The 15,974-nt window shown below is 47.4% G+C and overlaps 1 protein-coding gene across 3 annotated transcripts in view; it reads right to left on the bottom strand.

The window, feature by feature from the left end:
- Nucleotides 1-15,974, bottom strand: part of ANKHD1 (ankyrin repeat and KH domain containing 1) — a 1,478,908-nt gene that overhangs the window by 1,166,992 nt on the left and 295,942 nt on the right. For all 3 annotated transcript variants that reach the window (XM_086931463.1, XM_086931465.1, XM_086931464.1), the window contains exon 7: nt 13,295-13,389. In XM_086931463.1, the coding sequence (XP_086787589.1) occupies nt 13,295-13,389 (95 nt within the window). The remainder of the gene's footprint in view (nt 1-13,294; nt 13,390-15,974) is intronic.

The following is a 15,974-nucleotide window of genomic DNA, read 5'->3' as shown; positions in this document are numbered from 1 at the left end:
TGTTCCACCACTTCAGAGAGCGATACGTCCGGTCGTTTACCAACACCAGATCTGTAATCTGACCTTGAGCCTGATTCCACTGTGTCGCTAGACACTCCTGTAGTGGACGCATTTGTAGCCTGGCATGTGGTATTAGCAGTATGCAGGAGGACATCATGCCTAACAGTTGCATAAACACTCGTGCTGGTAGTGAGTGTTGTGGTTGAAATCTTTGTATTAACCCGACCATTGTCTGTATCCTGATTGGGTTGGGGTATGCTATTGCCTTTTCTGTGTCTATCGTAGCCCCCAGGTATTGCTGAATCTGGTTTGGTTGCAGGTGTGACTTTTTGTAGTTCACCGTAAACCCTAGGTGGTGCAACAATTGAATTGTCTTCTGTGTGTTGTGAAGACATTCTTCTTGCGACTTGGCCTTTATTAGCCAATCGTCCAAGTAGGGGAAGACCTGTATTTGTTGTCTTCTTAGGTGTGCTGCCACCACAGCTAGGCATTTTGTGAAAACTCTCGGTGCTGTTGTGACACCGAACGGAAGGACTTTGAACTGATAGTGTTGTCCTTCTACTACAAACCTTAGGTATTTTCTGTGGGCTTTGTGAATTGGGATATGAAAGTAAGCGTCTTTTAGATCCAGTGTAGAAAGAAAGTCCCCTTTCTTCAGTAAAGGGAGTACTTGTTGGAGCGTGACCATGTGGAAATGTTCCGAATTTATGTAAGCATTGAGAGGTCTGAGGTCCAATATTGGTCTTAGGGACCCGTCTTTTTTGGGGATTAGGAAGTATAGAGAGTATACTCCTGTCCCTTGTTGATTTTTTGGGACCTTCTCTATTGCATGCTTTTGTAGAAGTGCTAGTACTTCTTCTTTTAACAATGTCAGATGATCCTGACTCATTGGACGCTGTTTGGGGGGGATGTTTGGTGGGGTAGCTGTGAGTTTCAGGCAATAACCATGTTGGATAATCTGTCTCACCCACTTGTCTGATGTGATGTTTTCCCAGACAGGTAGGAACTGTGATAGACGTCCCCCGACCGGTGTTATGTGGTCTGGGGGGGGAGTTCTATGAAGTCACTGTTTTGGGGTTGAGGCGTTGCGGTTGTTATTATTTCCGCGGCCTCTACCTTTGTTGTTGTTACCCCTGTAATTTCCTCTTGAATTGCCTTTGGGTGATGTAGGTGTGAAAGAGGTGGATTGCTGATTTGTTCCTGTATTTTTTGAGCCCCTCTATAGGTGGATCTACGAAAGGAACCTCTTTGTGTTGGCTGTTGCAATGCTCCCATTGACTTCGCCGTTTCTGTATCTTTTTTCATTTTTTCTAAGGTCTCATCTGTGCTTGAACCAAAAAGTGTCTTTTGATCAAATGGTTGGTTCAGTAAGGACGTTTGTACTTCCTGTTTGAATCCTGAGATTCTAAGCCATGCATGTCTCCTTAACATGACACTGGTGTTGATGGATCTTGCTGCAGTGTCTGCTGCGTCTAGGGCGCACTTAATGGAAGTATTAGTTATTATTTTACCTTCCTGTATTAACTGATCTGCCTTTTTCTGATGTTCTTTGGGGAGATGTGTGATGAGTTTTTCTAATTCATCATAATGTGCCCTGTCATAACGTGCAAGTAGTGCCTGTGTATTGGCTATACGCCAGCTATTTGCCGCTTGTGATGCTACTCTCTTGCCTGATGCATCTATTAATTTTGACTCTTTATCAGGTGGAGGAGCCTCTCCTGTAGATAATGAGTTTGCTCTTTTACGAGCGTTTGAAACTACAAGCGAGTCCAGAGGTACATGCCCTTTGATAAATATTGGATCCTTTGGAGCCGCCTTATATTTTTTATCAATTCTTGGGTTTAACACCCTAGCCCTCACTGGGTCTTTGAATATTTCTTCTGTGTGACTGAGAAGACCCTTCAACATAGGAAGAGTACCTGATGTTCTTTGTGCATTAGGTAGCGTCTCTAACAGGAAATCCTCTATTTGAGGTTCTGTATGTATATCTACTTTATGATATTGTGCTGCCCTATTAATGAGCTGTACAAACCCTGTGTTATCATCAGGTGGTGAAGGCTTTGAGGGATATAACTCTGGGTCGTTGTCCTCATCTGACCCTACGTCATAATTTTCCCATGGGTCATCCTCATCTGGGATGGTTTCATCATCCCCTTGACGTTCTCCCTCCCCTGGATCACTGTCTACATCAGACTGAGGTGTAGATGGTCTTGGTGTGGAAGGTGTAGGAATATTTGGCATAGTGTGAGGAATAGGAGAAGAGGGTGTGACTTTAGGTCGAGGAGAAGCAGGAGGAGTTGTATTTGTCCCCAGTGTTCTCTTTTTTGAAAGAAGAGATTTATCTTCTGTCTGTTCATTCTTTCTCTTCTTCGTCACTACTTTGCCAGTTTGCGGATCGATAAACAAAATCTTTTGTTTGGGATCTGTCTGTTGCTCCTGAATCGGTACCGAAGGCCCTGGTTCCGAAAGGTGCTTATGTTTTCGATCGTCAGTGTTCGGTGTTTTCGGCACCGAGTGTCTACTCGATTCCGACTTCCTGGGTATCGAGTTAGTCTTGGACGACGAATCATGTTTCTGTTTCAACATGGAATGTTTCGATACCGAGCTTTCCCTTGTATGGAGCTTCGGTGTCGAAGTCGATGTCGACCTTTTCTCGGATCCGACATGGTGGGAGGCCGAGTGTTTCGGTTTCAGTTTCGGTTTCGTTGCCGGGCCCGAGGGCGGGGCGTCGGAAACTTTTTTCTGCGGTTTGACCGGGCTCGAAGGCGGGGTCGTTACCGCACGGGGTCGGTTTTTCGGTAAGGGGACGTCGTCACTCACGGTTTGTTGCACGTAGAGTTCTTCGACATCCGACTGGTCCCCTTCCGACCCCGACTGATCCTCTTCTTCCTCAATTTGCTCGTCTCCGAACAGCTCCGGGATCGCCTCCGACTGCATTCTGGAAACCTCGTGTCTTCTAGCCCGCCGATTTCTAATCGTTAGCTTGGAGGAGAATGCTGCGCAGGCTTCGCAGTCCCTGGATTCGTGTTCAGGCGATAGACAGAGGTTGCACACCTCGTGTAGGTCCTTGTGTGGGAACTTAGCACCACACGTTGGACATTTTTTGAATGGAGTCCTTTCCATGGACTCCGGGCTTGACTGCGTCGAGAAAGGCCTCCTGTTCGTCGACGTAGATCAAAGTTTTTTCTTCGATTTTGAATTCGCAACGCGCCGGAATGGAAATGAAACGCGTTCGATAACAATACCGTCGAATTGGAAAGGGAATACGCGCCGATAAATCACTTTTCCCTGAAGTTGATCTGGAGCGTCTCGATCCTCATCCGAACCCGATGGCGGAAAAAAACAATCTAAGGATGCAGCCGATGCCCATGCGCACTACCAACCAAGGGAGGAGTCACCAAGATACAAAAGACTCTCCAAGAGAAAAACAAAGTGCAATCATCCGAGCCCAACACCAGATGGCGATCTATTCATAATGTACCATCTGCAGCCCATATGCCTCGAACATTATTTTACTGACACGACTGACAGAATATCCTCAACCTTGACCTAAAGTCTTGTTGGTACCATCCTCTTTACATATGGAGAGAATATCCTTGCATTTTGCGTGATTCTCAGATTCTGGAATACGTATGCGTGTGGAGCGAAGCAGTCTATAGATGACATATCTGACCTTTGTTCAGAGTCAGGAGAGACAGTTTTGATAAGATGCGAATGGGCTTGGTCTCTGAAAAGAGAAACTTTGAAAGCCAATGTTATCTGGGTAACTGATTAACAGGAGACTACAGTTGTTCCGCCTTCATCTTGATGAGGACTATGGGAATCAGTGTGATGGGAGGGAGGGAGCATTAATCCCAGACCAGCGCATTGAGAGGACACTCCCCTACGACCCTTGGAGAGGAAATTCGACAGGAGCAGAACTGGCATTTTGTATTGGTTTCCACCGCTAAGATATCCAGCATGTGTCCCCCCCCCCACAATGAAAATATCCTGTTCAGCTGCTGCTGATCGAGAACCCACTCGTGGAAGCTGCCTTTGGTCCTGTTAAGGGCGTCCACAAGTGTGTTGTGGATTACCGACAGATGATCGGGTTTGAAGGATATATTGTGAGCTGTGTGCCAAAGCCCATGGGATTCTTGAAATATTTGTGACAGATGGGATTTCTCCCTGCTTGTTGATAATTCATGCTGGTCGTATTGTTGGTATGAACCAGGGCAGAGGAGTTTGCGATACTTGGGAGGTAGGCTTGCAGTGTGAGAAAAAAGGCTTTGAGCTCCAAGCTGTTGCTGTGTAGAGACTTGACTTGTTGGGAACCTTCCCTGGATTTGAAGTTCTTGCATGTGCCCTACCTGCTCCTTCCCTCTTAGCCCTCCATGGAAAGGTGTGTAGTGATATTAAAATCTGGCAAGGACGAAAGATATGCGAGACCTTGAGAGAGATGTGTTATGTGGGACCACTATGCCAGTGTGGGTAACATTCAAGGAGAGATAGACATCAAGACCTCAAAGGACCCTTCTGAATGGATCCACTGGAACAGTAACTCCTCTTATAATGGTCTTATCTTGAGGCACAACAAGTGGACAGAAACGTATTGTTTTCTTGCAACTCTTCGAACCAAATATGCCAACCTAGTATGCCTTTCCTGGGAGAGGAAGTCTTTGTTCTGTATGGTGTCAAGACCGGCTCCAAGGAATGTCATGGTCTGACTGGGAGTGGTGGATGACTTGCCAATTGACAGCGAGGTCCAGCTAGTGAAAAAGGGAGACACTTTTGGCAGCTTATCCCGGTGCTGGGCCTCTTAACAGCCAGCCATCTAAGTAAGGGAATTCCTGATGACCTTGCTTCCTGAGTGTGAGAAGTTGGCCTGGTATATGATGTTCACTATTCTAGTGAGCACCTTGCACCAGTCGAAGCAACCCTTATGGTGATGGTTGTAAGGTCAACCTTATAGACCAGCTATCCTAGGGGTAGCATGGACAAAGCAGTATTAGGCTAAACTCAAGAGGGCATGTGAAGCCAGCTGTTTTACCATATGTAACCCCTTTAATACCAAATGAAAGGACACCACACAGGATATACATAAAAAATACATGTTATTTATTACTAGGCAAACCCTCTAAACTCTTTATGAGGTCAGAGGTCTAAGCACAATACAAGATATTCAATTAAAATACATTAAGTAGCACAAAATACAGCAGGGCCCAAGGGGCATGCTGAACCATATACTAAAATAGTGGTATAAGAACCACTAGACGGAAAGTGAATAGGCCTAGGGAATCGCTGGGGCTACGCTGAGCTACCAAGAGTTAGGAAGCAGGAGGCCCACAGGATGCGTGTGCAGTGTCTACACACATACGCGGGTTACCATAGAGAATGAATGGGAAAGTAAAAGATGGAAACTAGTTCTTTTAGGGTACTTCTGACTGGACTCGGTGAAAGTTACTTGAAACTTAGACAGTTGGATAGTTAATACCCACAGGAGCACCGGAGTACTCGCGTTACCTCACCCACAGGAAGCAGGTGCATAGGTGTCAAAGTGTGTCGGCTTTCTTCGTCCAATCCTATGGAGCCTGGAGAAAAGATGCTGTAGGCGGACAGGAGAGAAGTGTCCGGGTGGATCCAAGGGTGGATCGAAGATGAAGAGGACCTGAAAGCAGAGGGGACAGAGTCTGGGTCACTAGCCAGTGGCTAGGAAGGAACCAGGAAGGAACCAGGCCATGTCGCGAAGCAATCAGGTGCTGATGGGAAGCTTGTCTCTGCAGCCACGTGGACCAGGAGGCGTCGACGACGACCAGTCAGGCACGGACTGTCCCACGACTGCTCTCGCTGTCGGCGGTGTCGGCTTCTGGATTGGAGTCAACAAGCCTTGGCAAAGGTAACCCACGCAGGAAACGAAGTTGGCTTCTTACTCAGACCAGCAAGGTCTGAGGGACTGCTTCTTTTGAGGGAAGCAAGGGCCAGTCTGGAGCAACCAGACCAGTGGTGGAAATTCAAAGGATCGTCTCCAAGATGGCCACTAGCCAGCGGGCAAGTGACCGGGCAGACGTCGAGCAGGAAAATACAAAAAGGCCCCACGCAGAACTCGTGAAGTGTGCAGGGCTGATCTTCGGTGCAGATGCTGCTCGGGGGCTGGGGTTTCTCAATCCCCAATGCACCGCTTCGAGGGTGCCTCGGTTGCTGCACAATTAGCAAGTCGTAGACTTTTCAAGATGGGCGGTCCCAAGTCTCTCGTAGCCTCCACGGGTCTCAGCTTTGCTGGGACTGAGCATCGGGCTGTTGGATGTCTGGAAGTCCGGTTCTTGTCAGGCTCTGTGCTCGGGCTCCGGCGGCAGGCGGCGACAAAGCAAGCCATTGATCGCTGGATGGTGCCTGCTTGTGCAGGGTGGTCACTCCTTGACCACAAGGGAGATTCTTCAGTCGTCTTCTTTCAAGTAGATCCTCGAAGGTCCAGAGTTTTGTTTCAGAGTTTGTCAGGATTATTCTGAAGTCTTGGGACTCAGCTCCTACCTATAAACCAAACTTAGGGGCTGGATTACCTGCTAGGTCCCTCCTATGGGTGGGACCAGGGAAGGGGGTGGTTACACCCCTTTCCCTTTGTCCAGTTTCACGCCAGAGCTGGAGTGTCCCAGCACCGGTTTGAACTGGACCATGCATGGGACACCTTGTGTGCCCCAGGTAGTGTCTCATTCCTTTCAGCCCTCCCTGTCCCAATACACAAAATCCTGTCTGGGGTGGTGCTAGCACCTCCCAAGGCAGGAAACCTATTGTCCAAGCCTCCCTCACTGGAAGGGCTCCCAGCAGCAGGAGGTAAGACTTGTGTCTGTGGCAGCAGCATCCATTTTGTGATGCTGAGGCTCTGGTTAACTTTAACCGGGAATAGTAGGAACAACATGTCTTCTCCCTCTAGAAGGGTGGAATGCTACCCCCGTCGCCAGAAATGGCGAGAGGGTAGTATTCCAAATCATATGACACCTTACTCGACATGTTTTGATAAAGCCAAACCAGAGTTATCATTTAACCGCGAGGTTCATAAAGCACTTAAGAGTATATGGTATGGAAATATCCTAGAACAGCTATAAGGACATGGTTCCGAAAGCTGCAGACAGGCTCAGCTCATGCTAGAGCACCATCTCACATAAAACCAAGCACTCTGCCTCCAGGATTGCTAAGGCCTGTCATAGGAGTGACTTATAGGTGTATATGTGTCTAGATATAAGGTTAAATATAGGTATACTATATCTAAGCAAGGGGTGATTACACAACCTTGCCCCAGCTGAGTGATCAGCCAGTTGTGTCAATTTGGGAGGCCAGCCAGGCGTGGCATAATACATGCTGCAGCCCCTGGTAGGCCTTGGATGCACCTATGCCCTGGGTACCTATAGTACACTGTACAGGGGCTCATAAGGTAAACCAGTATCCAATTGGAGATGTACCTAGGGTACATGGAGTCCATTTTAAAGAGAGAGCAGATAGCCTGGGGCCCTGATTAGCAGGATCCCAGGCCAACTAAGTCGAAAACCAGCTAAACACTAGGCAAAAAAATCTGGGGTAACCATAGTCAGGTATCCACCTTCCTACACTGAGTGCTGCTGCCACTGTGGCCATGTATTTGGTGTATACCCGAGATGCAGACTTTAGACAAAAGGGGAGGACCTTGAATTGGTAAAGGGTACCAGCTACTGTTAAACCAAGATATTTGTGTTGTTTGGGATAGACATGGATATAGAAGTAAGCATCTTCCGGATCTAGAGAAGTCATGAAGACCCTGCTGTTGAGGCGGAAGAATTTCGCAGAGTTACCATCCAGAATGATTCCTTTCAGTGGAATTTGTTGAGTTTCCTGAGAACTAGGATCGGTTTCCACTCCCATGATTTCTTGCAGATGAGGAAAAAAAAGGGGGAGTAGAATCTTTTTTCCCTCTGCGCTGTTGGACCTTCTCTATTGCCCCTTTTGAAAGCATTAAGAGAGCATCATTCTGCAATAAGTGAAGACGAAGGGCTCAATTTGGCGGAGCATTGGTGGACTTTCAGTAAACTCAAGGGTGTTGCCATAGGTGAGAAGGTCCATTACCAATCTGTCTGAGGTGATGGCTTGCCAATGAGGGAGGTAATAGGATATTTTCGTACCAACGGGTTGAGATGTCACCTGGAGAGGGTCACTTTTTGCAACCGGTGTCACAGCTCTGAGGAACTGGTCGCCTGCGAGGCCCTTGCTTAGGAAAACCAGCTATAGAGGATTGTTGATAAGACCGTTGTTAGTATCCTGTCCTGTACTGTGGATGCTATGACTGGGATTTTTGTGAGTGCTGTTATCCTCCCCTATAAGAGGAGAAACCACTCCCCGTGTCCATCTGAAAGGCACCTTGCGGCATTGGAGAGTGTCTATAGATTTCGCAGTATTGTGGCCAGTCTTATTGGCAAGGAGAGCATTGTAGATGTGCTTGCCAAATAGCAGGTCACAGTCATAAGCCATGTCCAGTATTTGTGACGGGACCTCAGGACGAAATGAGGTCTCCTTTAGCCATCCCTGGTGTTGAAAAAAAGCTGCGCTGGCTAGCTGACAGAAACCTGTGGAAGTGATGTCCAAGGCACTGGCTATAATTTCGGACAATGTCCACTCACCCTGTAGCAAGTTTTTCCTAGCTTCCGGTCGTTTGTCCTCAGGAATGAGGTTATTGATATGCCTGATACCAGACAACATCTGGCGGTCATAGGGGCCTAGAATAGCGAGGGAGTTGGCCGGCCGCACCGTTATTGCAGACATAGTCGAAAACCCTTTTCTGATGTTATCTAGATGGCGTCCCTCCTTATCAAGTGGCATGGAAATAGGAATAGACTGGTGTTTCGATATCACGGTCTGGGACATCACAGTGTCAGGCCTGGGGTGTCCTGTCAAGCATGACGGGGAGTCCTCAAGCTGCGCTCTGTACTTCTAGTCTACGCGTGAAAGGACAGTTGGTATAGTGGCTGCATTTTTCATAATATTTATTCTCTCTTGCCAAATGTAGTCCACTACCAGTATAGAGCTTACCGATATTCTGGCCTACTCTTTGAAATAGTAGAGGAAGCAGTCCGAATGCTTCACTGACTTTCAGTATCCGCGTGGCTCATAAAACCTTGAAGGTGGAGGACAATACTGTGAAAATATGGTCCTTTATCTGCCTCCTGACATTCCACATTCAGCTCTGAAGGACTGTGAGCTGCGCCAAAGAGGCTCCCGTCATCATACAACTCACCAATGTCCAGAAGGCAGGTAGGAGGCAGGGGTGAGACCTTGCTAGGTGATGTAACCTCAGAGCAGAGGGAGATCCTGGAGATCTTTCTCATCAATGAAGTAGGCGTCAACGGTACAGCCACGGGAGGAATTACCATGGTCGAAGTTGACGGGTTTGCCGTCAACTGAAGCATCATTAGAATCATCGTCTACAGCAGTGACGTCAACAGAACTTCGTGGATGTTTGAATCTTAGCCGACAAGATGGGCACGCCGATGGGTGCTGTCATCATGGTCTTCGCCAACATCAAAAGATGGTAGTGGTGGTCGAACATCTTGGTGTCGATGGAGAGGTCGTCAATGTGGATTTTGTTTCTCCTTTTTCTTGGTGCTGTGAGGTAGATGGTAAGTCTTGATAGACTTGCTGGACTTCTTGGAAGCTCCTTCAAGAGATCTAGCCCTATTGTGAGACCTAGCAGAGGAATCACTGTCCTCAGAAGAGGTTTTCTGATCTTTGAACTTCTGAAGTCATAGGAGTATGTTCCCTTCCCTGTCCCTCAAAATGTTTGAGAAAAAAGTGTGCAAATCTTGCACTCTTACCTCATGCTTGGGGTGGAGGCAGTAAAGCAGTCCTTATGTGGGTCATACACATCTTGCAGGGACGGAAAAGGCCTTTGCTATCAGACACATTGGAAATATCAAAGTTAAAAAAGCTTTTTAAATGAGAATACTTATGGAGACTCCCTTCACATGTGACATGTGGTGAGAATATGAGGGACTTAGCCTCTCCTGGAAAGATTCTAGAGGGGGATAGCAAATGATTGGTGTAGGAAGCTGGGTTTCTGTTGCAGTAACCCCCCCCCCTCCTCCCAACCACTTTTTGCCAGATTTCTGATGCACTTTGACTTTATGTGCCCGGGGTCCCTGCCATTCAGGTTCCCAGAGTGTTCTTTCCCAAAACTGTACCTTCGTACCCCCAATTGGCACCTCTCTGGCCACATTTCAGCCCCTTGTAAAATGTACCAAGGGCGCTGTGACCAGGGAAGGCCTCCAAGGGCTGCAGCACATATTGTGTCACCCTTAGAGGTCCTGTACCTGAATACACAGTGTCCTTGCAGGATGTGTGTTTTGGTGCAGAGAACAGTGAAGAGTTGACATTGCACACATACCTGCAGGCCATGCCTGCAACCCACTGCTTATGGTATAGGTAAGACACCCCTCTAGCGGGGTGCAGTATACTACTGGTGAGGGTACAGTTGCATGGGCACTGTACCCCTACAGTGTCCAAGTCCATTATTTGATATTGTCAGTGCAATAAAGCCATAAAGAGCATATGGTTTGGGAGTATGTCATTATGAACTACACAGCCCCATAATGGCTTTACTGAATTCTGGGAAGTTTGATAGCAAACGTCTCAGCATAATAAGCCCACACTGATGCCAGTGTGGGATTTATTTTACAATGCACTAAGAGGGCATCTTAGAGATGCCCCCTGAAAACTACAAACCTCTGATGGGGTCCCTGACTGGTAAACACCAGCCTGCCACCACAAGACCTATTTCTGGACCCCTAGGGTGGAAGACTTCGCTCCCTGAGCCCAGAAACAAAGCCTTTCTTGGGTGGAGGTGTTTACACCACACCCAGGTCAGGAAGAGCCATCTGTGGCAGGGGAGCTTCAAATGCCTTCCTGCAATTGAGCACACCAAGGGTGTAGTCACCCTAAGGTCAGTAGCCCATTGGCTATTACCTCGAGACCCCTAAATCACCCCTTAAATATAGTATTTAGTGGGCATCACTGAATCCAGAAGGCAGATTCCCGCAATCTACGAAGGAAAGACGCCGCCCAGCAGAGGAGACTGCAGAAAAGAACTGACTTGGCCCCAGCCCTACCAGCCCATCTGCAGATTCCACAGACCCTGCGTCAAAAGTCGCCTTGTCCTGCAGCCAGCAACCTCTAGAACCCCTGGGAGGACTGAAGGCCTTCAACAAAGAACGGATCTCCTGTCACCAGCAGCTCCGCTCAAAAACATCTCCAAAGCAAGACTCCGGGCCTGCTGAAGACAAAGAAACAATACGCCTGGAATCACCACTGCACCAGTCGCTTGCGGCCGAGTCGAAGTGGCCTACTGGTCCAAGCGAGGTCCCTCAGCGCTCCAGAGCCCCCGTGGGTTGACCTATCCAGGACTCCCTAACGTCACCTGCAGCATCTTCATGGAGACCCCAACCCCCCCACCTGGGAGTGACCCGGTAAGGTGAAATCAGACCTCAAAAGGCACCCCTGCATCCGGCCACACTGCACCCTGGGGAAGAGGACCTGAGTTGCACCTATGACCCCCAACCCCTCCAACTTCCTTGCCCAGCTGTTGGTTCCTCCCAAAAGACTTCCTGGACCGAAACTGCAGCCAAAATTAAAAAATGCAACTCCCTTTGAAAGTAACAGGTAACCTGACGCCACAACATCACCCTGCACCCGGACGCCCTGGTGCTGCTGTGGGAGCTAACTTTAATTCCCCCTTTGACCTGAGTTCAAGTCCAGGAGCTTTGCTCCCTCAACCTTGTCGCCTGCTCGTGAGCAGCCACAAACGGGAGGTCCCCTATCTCTCATTGGATAACAATGGGCCTTAGCACTCCGCACCCGGCCGCCCTAGTGCCGCTGAGGGTGCTTTGAGTGCGCATCCTTGACCCTGGGGGAACCCATGCTCTAACCCTAGAAACTCAAGACCGTTTACTAATCTGTAAAACGATAATCCTATTTTCCTCCGTAGGATTGCATTGACTGTTATCCTCTGAAAAACTTCTAAGTGTGGAGGGTGTTTTGCATGGGAACTTAAACTGTGTTTTGAGAAAAACTGTTTCTTACCTTTTATCAGTCACAACATACTTTAGATACAAACTGGATTAAAAAGAAAGGAGAAAAAAAATAATCTCCCTGTGCAATCAGATTACCAAGTTTCCTTGTATGAATGGCTTCACTTTGCTACAAATTATCCATCTTCTTTGAGTGTGCTTGAATAAAAACAGTTTAGGCTTTGATCTTTCATCGTGGAGCCTATTGTTACATAATCTTTGACAGTTTAGAGTTTCTCGTAAAGCCAACTTCATCATCAGTCACCAATTTTACTAAATGCCCAATTGATGTTAGTCTCACATAAAGTAGATTTCAATGCATCAAATGGCTTAAAAAGTACAATGTACCAAAAAGAAGAGGTCTGGACAAACACCTGCATGATTACTTTCGAAGCATAGTCTCTTTTTTTTCTCTGGCCACTTGTAAAATAGCATTAGGGTTCCAGTAAACCTGAATCTTGGCCTCAACTGGTCTTGGGTGGCCTTCGGGTGCTGGTCTTAAAAAGCACCACTTGAAATACTTTTCATTTCAATATTAGGGACTTTTTCTCAAAAACAGAATGTCAATGCAAGATTCCAGTCGCCTGATCTCTATAGTTTCTGCAAACAAGCACAATATTCACATATTACACATTGCTCTAGCTTTTAGATTTCCAAGTCTCCCTGAAGCAACTTTAAGTTGAATGATTTTTATTTCTCAAAAGCAACTTAACATATCCTTCCAATTCCTTGTCATAGACTTTCCTATATGTCAGACTCTTCCACTGACTAAACCCAAAAGCTTAATCACATCTAATATAAAGCAAACAAAATTTACCTGGCAAAAAACCCATCATTTCTCTTATTTTCAACACATCCAACAAATCAGATTTAGAATACCGCTTTACATTATCCTACTTGTGTCTGTAAACCGTTCTGTTGGCCAGAATTGGTTGTTTATAGCTTTTGCACCAAGCTGCTAGATTTAGCTGCGACAAACTACTTCCTGTGTCATTAGCAGAAAAAAATTACAGATCTTTGCCAGAGTTTACCCAGCCAAATGTTTGCTTTAATTTTGATCCAGACTACAAATTTAGTAAAAGTACCTCTGAGATTGGTCAGTGAAGTATTATCCCATTATGACAAAACTAGCATAAAGCAAAAATAAAAAACTTTAATTAACCTACCTTGCTTCTGTATATGGCAAAATGACAGTATTTAATATTAAATCAATATATAAAAGAAACCAAATATACCATGCATGCTTCCATTAGAGCGGTGTGCATTTCATCGGTCTTGTGCTCCTGGTCAGCCCCAGCTTCCAATAAGAAACGAACCATGTCCAAGTGGCCTAAAACCAAAAAAGTTATTAAAAATACATGTTATTCACCCTGTTGACTATTGTACTAATGCCACCAAGAACTCCAGCATCACAATTTGTCCAGGACTGGTATGTAAGAACGGAAGCACAATTTTTCATAAGAATAAAAATGGTTAACTGCACACTGTCTGGGTGTCCCGGTCCATGCTCAGAAGACAACATATTGAACCTCTGCGGCTGTTGAAATCACAATAGCTTTAAAGATCGAGGTAGGGTGAGAAGGGCTATTAAGGACTACTGCTCAGTTAAAGTATTACTAGAGTAAATAGTCTGTACTTATTTAGAAGTTCACTTCCACCCATCCTCGAGACAAAAGGCAATATTTTCAGTAGCATCTACACATTTTAGCTTGGGAGCAACAGGATTGAGGAGGTGAAGACAAACCTCTTCATCAAATCCTGATTTAAAGAGGTAGTCTAGCAAACTCTTTGGGGTCCTTGGATAACATTAGTGCATAAACTGAATATACATCTGCAGGGAATAGAGAGAAACTTTCCTAGCCATCTTACAGAGTAAACTATCAGCTAAAAATGCCAGGTAGTCAATGTGAGAAGTTGGCCTGATATGCAGTGCTCACTATTCTAGTGATCACTATGTATCATACCAAACGACCCTTATTGATGATTGGTTGTTAGTCAACCTTATAGACCAGCTATCCCAGTAGCATGGACAAGAGCAGTCTTTAGGCTAAACTCTAGAGGGCGTGTTAAGCCAGCTGTTATACCATCACATATACCCCTTGAACACCAAGTGAAAGGACACCACACAAGTTGTTATGAAAATAAAAGGATATTTATTTATAACACAACAACCCTGGACTCTTTATGAGGACAGGGTGCTAAGCACAATACAAAACTCTTAAAGAAATACTGAAAGTCGCACAATTTACACAAATGCCCGAGGGGCACGAAAAACCATATACTACAAAAGTGGAATGCGAATTACTAGCAGGTAAATAACTATTCTCAGAGGCTTTAGAACCGCTAGGCCTACAATGCTGAACCCTTAGATTAGAAGCAGGAGGTCTAGGGACGTCGTGTGCAGAGTGGAAACTCTCACGCGCAATGAGGGACAAAGTCTATGGAGGCTAGTAAATGCAAAGTTAGTGTTCTCGGGCGAACCCGACTAGGTAGGTCAAAAACGAAGGTGGATCTAGACACTTAGAGAGTGGTTCTACGCTGGAGCACCGTGGTACTCGGTTTACCTAGCCCAGGGGCTGCGGCTGCATAGGGTTCAAGTGTCGTCGGGAATTCTCGTTGACGAACCAGGAGCCTGAAGTGGAAGTTGCTGGCAGGCGACCAGTGAAGATGTTCCGGGCTGATCCTGGGATGGATCAGTGAAGAAGGATACCTGTTAGCAGAGGGGACCAAGTTCTGAATCACTAGCCAGTGATTAGGTGGGCACCAGGATGGCAACGGACAAGGTCACTCAGCCAGGCGAATAGGTGACACTTGATTCTGCTGTTGCAGGGACCAGGGCGCTGATGTCGACCAGGCTGGAGGTCTGCGAGCTGTCCCACGTCGGATGTCTGCTGCTGGCGATGCTGGATCTGGTGAAGGAGGCAACAAGCCTTGGCTAAGGCAAGCCCACGTGGCGACACAAAATGGCGTCTGGAGTGGACCAGGAGGGTCCGAGGAAGGTCCCCTTCAGGAGGAGACAAGGGCTAGTCTAGAGGAGCTAGACCAGCGGTGAAACAAACGTAGGACGTCGTCTGGAGGGTCACTAGCCAACGGGCAAGTGACCGGACAACGTAGCAGCAACCCAGGAGCAAAAGGGCCCCACGCAGATCTGGTAGATGCTGGGGGGATGGACTTCGGTGCTCGTGCTGCTTGGGGTTGGGGCTTCTCTTACCCCAGTGCACCCACTCGAGGATCCCTCGTGGTCGTGCTGGATCAGTGTCGTGCTGGTTCTTATGATAGCCGGTTCATCTGGTCTCGTCGCACCCACGGTTCTCAGCTGTGCTGTAGAGGCAGGTTGAGGTCAGAGAGGGCAGGGAGTCCGGGTCTCGTTGTGCTGGTCGGTCTGGTTCCGGAGGAAGGACGTTCAGCAAACCGCAAGATACTTAGTTGGTGCCTGCTGCTGCAGGGTGACTACTCCTTAGTCACAAGGGAGAAATCTTGAGAAGAAGCCGAGAGTTCCTTTCGTAGAAAGTAGTTTCAGGATTCAAAGATTATCTAATTTGGAAGGGTCCCCGCTCCTACCTTTATTCTAAAGAAAGGGGCTGGCACGCGACTAGGTCCTGCCCATGGGTGAGACCAGGAAGGGGGGTGGTTACACCACTCTCCTCTGTCCGTACTTTCCCCAGCTCAGGGGCTGGAGTGCCCCTGGAACTGGTTCGAGCCGGCATATGCACAGTGAGCACCGGGGTGCCACTTGCAGTCACCTTCCTCTCAGCCCTGCCTACCCAGGATACACAAAACCCTGTCTGGGATGGTGCTAGCACCGCCCCTGACAGGAAACCGTTTGTCCAAGCTCTCCTCGCTGGAAGGACTCCCAGCAGCAGGAGGTCAGACTTGTGTCTGTGGTGGCAGCATCCATTTTCTGATGCTGAGGCT

This window comes from Lissotriton vulgaris, chromosome 7 (assembly GCF_964263255.1).
Source record: "Lissotriton vulgaris chromosome 7, aLisVul1.2, whole genome shotgun sequence".
NCBI lineage: Eukaryota > Metazoa > Chordata > Amphibia > Caudata > Salamandridae > Lissotriton > Lissotriton vulgaris.
The sequence above is the reverse complement of the archived record's forward strand: the minus strand, read 5'-3'. Positions and strand labels throughout refer to the sequence as shown.